Source organism: Lepisosteus platostomus, chromosome 4 (assembly GCF_059453375.1).
Source record: "Lepisosteus platostomus isolate fLepPlt1 chromosome 4, fLepPlt1.hap1, whole genome shotgun sequence".
NCBI lineage: Eukaryota > Metazoa > Chordata > Actinopteri > Semionotiformes > Lepisosteidae > Lepisosteus > Lepisosteus platostomus.
The window spans coordinates 74,326,136-74,332,256 of record NC_142614.1 but is presented as its reverse complement, the minus strand read 5'-3'; the positions used below and the strand labels follow the sequence as shown (position 1 = coordinate 74,332,256).

Below are 6,121 nucleotides of genomic sequence, written 5' to 3'. Positions count from 1 at the left end.
CAGCAATGTGGCTGGGCAGCTTGTCCCACACTCCCACTACTCTTTGTGTAGAGACCTGCTGTGATTTGAGGATCCTATCCAGCTTTGTTTTGCACTAAGCTAGGATATTGGCTTCAAAGCCATGGCTGGGTGGTTTGTTCCACTCTCTCACATCTCTTTGTGTAGAGAAGTGTCTGCTGTTCTCGGAAATGTCCTTAACTTTTACAATCCCTTCAGCTTTTGCTTGTGGTTCTTCAGGGTTGTATGATTTAAAAGCAGCTTTATGTTTGTATATTTCTCTATTTTATTTTCCAGATGGAGTTGTCATCCCCCCTGGATGTCATGTGTATCAGTTTGCTCTTCAGATTCCTCAAATGTGAGTAAGAAAATATGAAAAGGTTTCTCTCCGGCATCTTAACATACACCTTCGACTGGTTGGAAATTCGGCTTTGATTTAAGTGTCATGCTTTAGCACTGAGATGACTTTGAATTAAATATTGCTTAACACAGGCCTGCCAAACTCGGTTAAAGGGGCCTAGAGTCAAGAACGTGTGTTTCTTTATTCCAGTCCAAGCACTTATACAGTTAAGATGACTTTTCTTAGACAAGCAGGATTTGTCTTACTGGTGCATCCTTAAATATGCACCAGAGGTACGGTGGCAGTTAATTCAATAATTAGACCAACAACGGAACTGAGAGCCTGCGTGCCAAAAGACACTGCCACCCCCCGCCCCCACAGGAATCGGGTTCGACATCCATTAATCAGCCAGCGAAGAAATTTCTCTGTGACCACTGGACGCTGGATTGAAGTGGGTCCCCTGTGTGTGAGGCACAGTGGGATCCTTTGGGTCTCACCACCACAATTTTTAATTATGTTGTAAATCCAAGGAATTAATTATATAACTAAAGTACTGTATTTCTTACGCACGTTGCATTAAAATACTCAATAGTTATATTCTGAAGTTTTTAGAATAAATACAGAGCAAAGTTGATTAGCAGGGCATATCAATGAAACACGTGTTTCAGGCTTTCAGCTGTAGGGTAACATTTTTAATTATGTTAACGTAATACCTTAAGATGAGAGTAAATACTGGCTTTGTCCTAAGACATCCCTAAGAGCCCCTGACAGCGCTGGAGGCTGGGTGAGGAGCGTGTTATTTAATGTGTCTTCACGCGTCGTCTCCCTGAACAGGGATTTGCCGTCGTCCTTCGCTGGGGCTCATGGGAAGGTCAGGTACTTCCTGAAGGCGAAGCTGCACAGACCGTGGCATCTGGCGAGCCGAGCCGAGGAGGAGTTCACCGTGGTCAGACACATCGACATCAACTTGCCTGACCTCCTGGTTAAGTATCGGTCCCGTGCAAGGGTTACTCGGACTGCGCTGTGGAGGCTCAGCAGGAATGGGAAGCGTGCAATGTGAAGGCATTTCCCCCTGCACTTCCTTTCTTGCACAGTGTCTTAAATGATGGTGTTGGAGAGTTTCACTGATTCCCCGAAGGCCGTTATGAGAACTGACTGAGCCCTGCACAGATGTGGCCCTTGGCTGTGTCGTGGGGCTCTTGGTTCTGGGGATGTGGTTTAGATGAAGCAGGGTGCCGCCACAGCTGCTCTTGATGAGAAGCCCTTTATTGTTCCTTGATAGCGCTCACCATGAGCTCTCCAGCGCAGGAGGGAATAAGCGTGGCTCTTGACGGTTGTGGTGGTGGTGGTGCTCTCGCTCCATCACAGAACGGTAATCGTGCGCGCGCCCACCATCAGCAGGTAGCCGGTGTGAGAGTCAGGTAATGTGCCAGCAGCTCCAGCACCCTGCAGCTTCCAGCTTCCAGCTACCTGGATGGGAGACTCCTGGGAAAAACTAAGGCTGCTTATCCCAGGTGGTATATACAGTATGAATGCCACCAGCTCCATCACCCTGCAACTCACAGCTGGCAGCCCACTGAAGCCCAGCAGGTGTGAGCCTGGCCAGTACCTGGATGGGAAAACTAAGGTTGCTGCTGGAAGAGGTGTTAGTGGAGCCAGCAGGGGGCGCTCACCCTGCGGTCCATGTGGATCCTAATGCCCCAGTATAGTGACGGGGACAGTATGCTGTAAAAAGGCGCCGTCATTTGGATGAGACGGAAAACCGAGGTCCTGACTCTCTGTGGTCAATAAAAATCCCAGGGTGGTTCTTGAATAGAGTAGATGTTTAACCCCGGCGTCCTGGCCAAATGTCTCTCTGGCCTTTAACTATTGACGATGATAATAATAATTAATTTTTAGATAAGCAGGGTGCCGTGAAAGTTGTTGTTATTATTATTGATAATCATATATTTTACTCTACACCTGTCCAACAGCATGTGCCCTCCATTACAGCAGTAAATGCAGACGCGTACGTGCAGGGGTCCCGCTGGCTGCAGTGAGAAACCCTGCTATAATGGTTTGCATGTTGAGCCTACGATGTCAGCCAGCCCTGACACAGAGGGTTGCTAAGGCCTCTCTCCTGCCTTGTTGTGTCCAGTCGCAGCAGCTGGGATCGAAAGAGAAGACTCTGGGTTGCCTGTGCTGTACCTCAGGCCCCATCATCCTGAATGCCAGGATTGAGAGGAAGGGCTACACCCCAGGTGAGAGCTCAAGGATCGCCCGGCGTCTGTCCAGGTGTTTCTGAGGGAGTGTCACTCTGACCCTCCTGCCCTGTGTCTTAATTCCACATCCACTATCCCTGGTAACTTTCCAAAACTAGACGCAGGTCATGAAAAAGAAGTTGGGAGGTGGGAGACAGGGGAGGTTCCATTAGGCTCACGACTGCGCCGATGTCCAGCACCTCAGATCCATGTGGCACCTGAGATCACAAAGATAATTAATTTGAGATCTTGTTTTCACATTGTTTGATCAGGTTGGGCTGCCAGAGTATTGACTTCTTTAACAAAGCTGGTTTTATTACCTAATAACATAAATACATTATTAGTATAAGCCCCCCAATGTGCGACACAGCATATGTTTAATCGGCACGTTCAACTGTGAGTGGAGAATTCCCTGTAGTGGCTCTTTCTGTTTATGCCGTGGATTATCCTAATGGAAAAATGACCAATCATAATGGTTGAATATATCTCTGAGCGGAGACGAGTGATATTAAAACATAGGTGCGCTCAAGTCACAGTAATAATGCATCCTATGCAGGATAATGTCATTTGGATTTCAGAGTCCGTCAGATCCACGTAGCTGGTGTTGTAACAGACAAATAAGTTCGGGATCCCGAAAGGAAGTTAAACAGATGAGTTTTATTGCATGCAAGGAATAATAAAGCTGAAGTATTGTTCAAAGTGCTGGTCCAAACTTCCAGTTTATATAGCCCTTTTCTGCCACTTCTGACGTAGCTCATTACTATGGTACTTTGGCCAAATGGTCAGTGTTAGGTTTCCTTCCTTGAGAAGGGGGGCATCTGGAATCCTTATCAGTTATCTCCCCTCCCTGCCATAACCCTAAGCCTGGAATGTTCAGTCCTCATGCAGAAAGGAATCAGTTATAACCCCTTCTTCACATCTTATATCTTTCTTCACTAGCGGACGGGGTAGACGAGCCACATTTTCAAATTCGGCTACGGGAGGTGTATCACTAGGGCCTGTGTCCCTATATACACGCTTGTGGTCTTGTGCCCTTCATGTGCACGATTCTGCTCAGGTCTGCAAGGGCTCAGGGTGTCCCCATTTCTAAATCTGTGCGTCTTTAATGCACCCCCCCCTCTGAGGTCCGCATCGGTGAAGGGGATCACCCCCAGATACCCCAAATTACTCCGCGGCATGGTGATGTTGCAAGTTCTAGCCTCCATGGGATAGGCTCCACAGTTTGAGAACCACTGTTCTAACTGGTAAAATAAGTTGGGGGTGGGCAAGATCTTGCCCAGGCCCCCCACAAAACTAGGACCAGCTCTGGTATGAATAATATCTATAAAATCCTGGTTTGGTGATACAAAACCAGGTGTGACTGCGCAGTATGAACGTTGCCCTGTGCTGTGTTCCTGCCACTGCCAGGAGACTTCATCAGAGTCTTCACAGAGGTCGAGAACGGGTCTTCGCGCGAGGTCAGGCCGAAGGTGGCCCTTCAGCAGCTGCAGACCTTCCACGCCCAGGGGAAGACGAAGTGCGTCCCCAAGCGCATCGCCAGTCTGGAGGGGCCGCCCGTGGGCAGCAGGAGGAGAGACGCCTGGAGCGGAGGAGTCCTCCACATTCCTCCGGACACGCCCATCTCGCTCCTGAACTGCGCCCTGATGAGCGTGGAGTACAGCGTGGTGGTGCGTATCGCCATCTCCTCCTCTCTCTCTCGTCCGCGCCCGCGAGGAAGCAACCCTTCTCCTCTCCTTCCCAGTCGCACGCCTGACCCGCTGTTGAACTGCAGGCCAGACGCTCGATGGAAAACTTAACATTTTATCCGCGGAGCAGCTGACCGTTGTCTCTGCAAGCTTCAGCTCTTTTGAAGGAGTTCTTTTGAGGCGTTGAAAGCCGATACAGAGGATGGGCGTAACCTATGATTTTCTTTGGAAACGCTGCAAAAACACAGGCTAAACCCTGTGTCTTTGTAACCTCTCGCGTTTTTACTGTAACTTCAGTGTAAGCAAAACAACACCTGTGGTGATCCTTGATTGCTTAACGCAGCGCAATTGTCAGGAAAGGACTAACCTGAGGCTTGGTCAACGCTAAAGAGTAGAAATTTAGAAGACAGATGAGGGCAGGGTAATTGACAGGGATGTTAGGGTCTAACTGCATTTTTCTTCTCCAGGTTTACGTGGATATTCCTCGTGCTTTCGACATCGAAGTGACTTTCCCGGTGGTCATCGGGACTATTCCCTTGCACAACCCCGTCTACTAGTCGCCGCTCTCGATCCCGGGATCCGTGCCCCCGCGTCTCTCCAGCGGGCGGCCCACGAAACAAAGACGGAATCTGCGGGAGTCCCGCCCGAGCTACCTAGCGGATGAGCCACACGTTCGCAGGGCGAAGGGGCTGAAGGTGTGGGTCCTGCCTGGGGGGGGGCAGTAGGGGAGCGGCTGTGGCCGATCCGGAGGGTTCTGCACCCCCGAATCCACCAGTTAGGGGCGGACAGCCCCCGACCATGACTGGCTCCCTCTGTTAAGCCACTATGTTACATGGGTGTGGTCCAACTCTTGACCTTCGATCTGCTGATTTAAGACTTTCACTGTGCTGAAGACCATGCTTCCCCAGTCCATGAGAGACACTCAGGCTGTTGAGGTCACTTGAAGACCTCTGTTTACTCTTGATAATGTATGTCTTCTCTTTATTCTTGGATGCTGTTATGTGTATACTGTTATACGAACACTATTGAGAAATCCTCAGCAATGAATATTATTGCTACTCCGAATACTGCCCATGGTCATTGATACTGTTGGGTTACTCTTACATTGGACTGTAAGGTTGAACAATTTCTGGAGATGATCAATTATTTGTACTGCATTAAGTGCTTTATGGTTATTTCGGGAAAATGCATTTACTAGCCCCACAGTGCCTTGTGCGATGCCTCATCTCAAGGCTCATTGTGGTTGATTGCGTCACTTAAAAAATAGTAGTTCTCTCCTATATTAGAAATGGAGAAGTGTGCTTGAGGGACTTCCTTAAAAGCCAAAGTTCTTTCTTTGTGGTAAGCTCATGAAAGCCAACCAGTCTGAGTTCATGTCACTGAAATAGCGGTGTTGAGCTAGATCTTTAGCTGATCAATTTACTACCATTATAATGATTGAAGAATCCAATATTCGTCCCTAATGAATGTTTCCATTGTATTCTGTGTGGAATATAGCTTTGGTGAATATGTAGTTGGTAAACTGCATATTTGTAATATTAATAAATATTAACCTGAATCACACCTGAAGAAGGCTCCACAGCCGAAACGTTGTGTTCTCTTTCTTCTTTTTTTCAGCATGGAATAAACCTGACGCAGCTACCCACCTAATATTAATAAAGTTGTACTGTACTCAAGCAAGGCCTCGGCGAGAATTATGCAAACAATTTTAGTCGCCACATTTTTCCAAAAATATGTTGGAATCAGAACTGAAATAACAACCTGTCTGATATCGTGACAGGTTCAATAAACCCACAATAAAGTTAATAATAAGTTAATCTCATTCATCTCAATCAGAAAAGACTACAAATGTTGCCTGA

At 47.8% G+C, this 6,121-nt stretch overlaps 1 protein-coding gene across 1 annotated transcript in view; it reads left to right on the top strand.

Annotated features, from left to right (window-relative positions):
- LOC148673818 (arrestin domain-containing protein 3-like) overlaps positions 1-5,825 on the top strand; it is a 9,088-nt gene extending 3,263 nt beyond the window's left edge. The window contains exons 2-6 of the mRNA XM_088630681.1: positions 295-355; positions 1,172-1,319; positions 2,475-2,577; positions 3,985-4,244; positions 4,730-5,825. Coding sequence (XP_088486807.1) covers positions 295-355; positions 1,172-1,319; positions 2,475-2,577; positions 3,985-4,244; positions 4,730-4,819 — 662 coding nt within the window. The 3' untranslated portion in view covers positions 4,820-5,825. The remainder of the gene's footprint in view (positions 1-294; positions 356-1,171; positions 1,320-2,474; positions 2,578-3,984; positions 4,245-4,729) is intronic.
- The last annotated feature ends 296 nt before the right edge of the window (positions 5,826-6,121 follow it).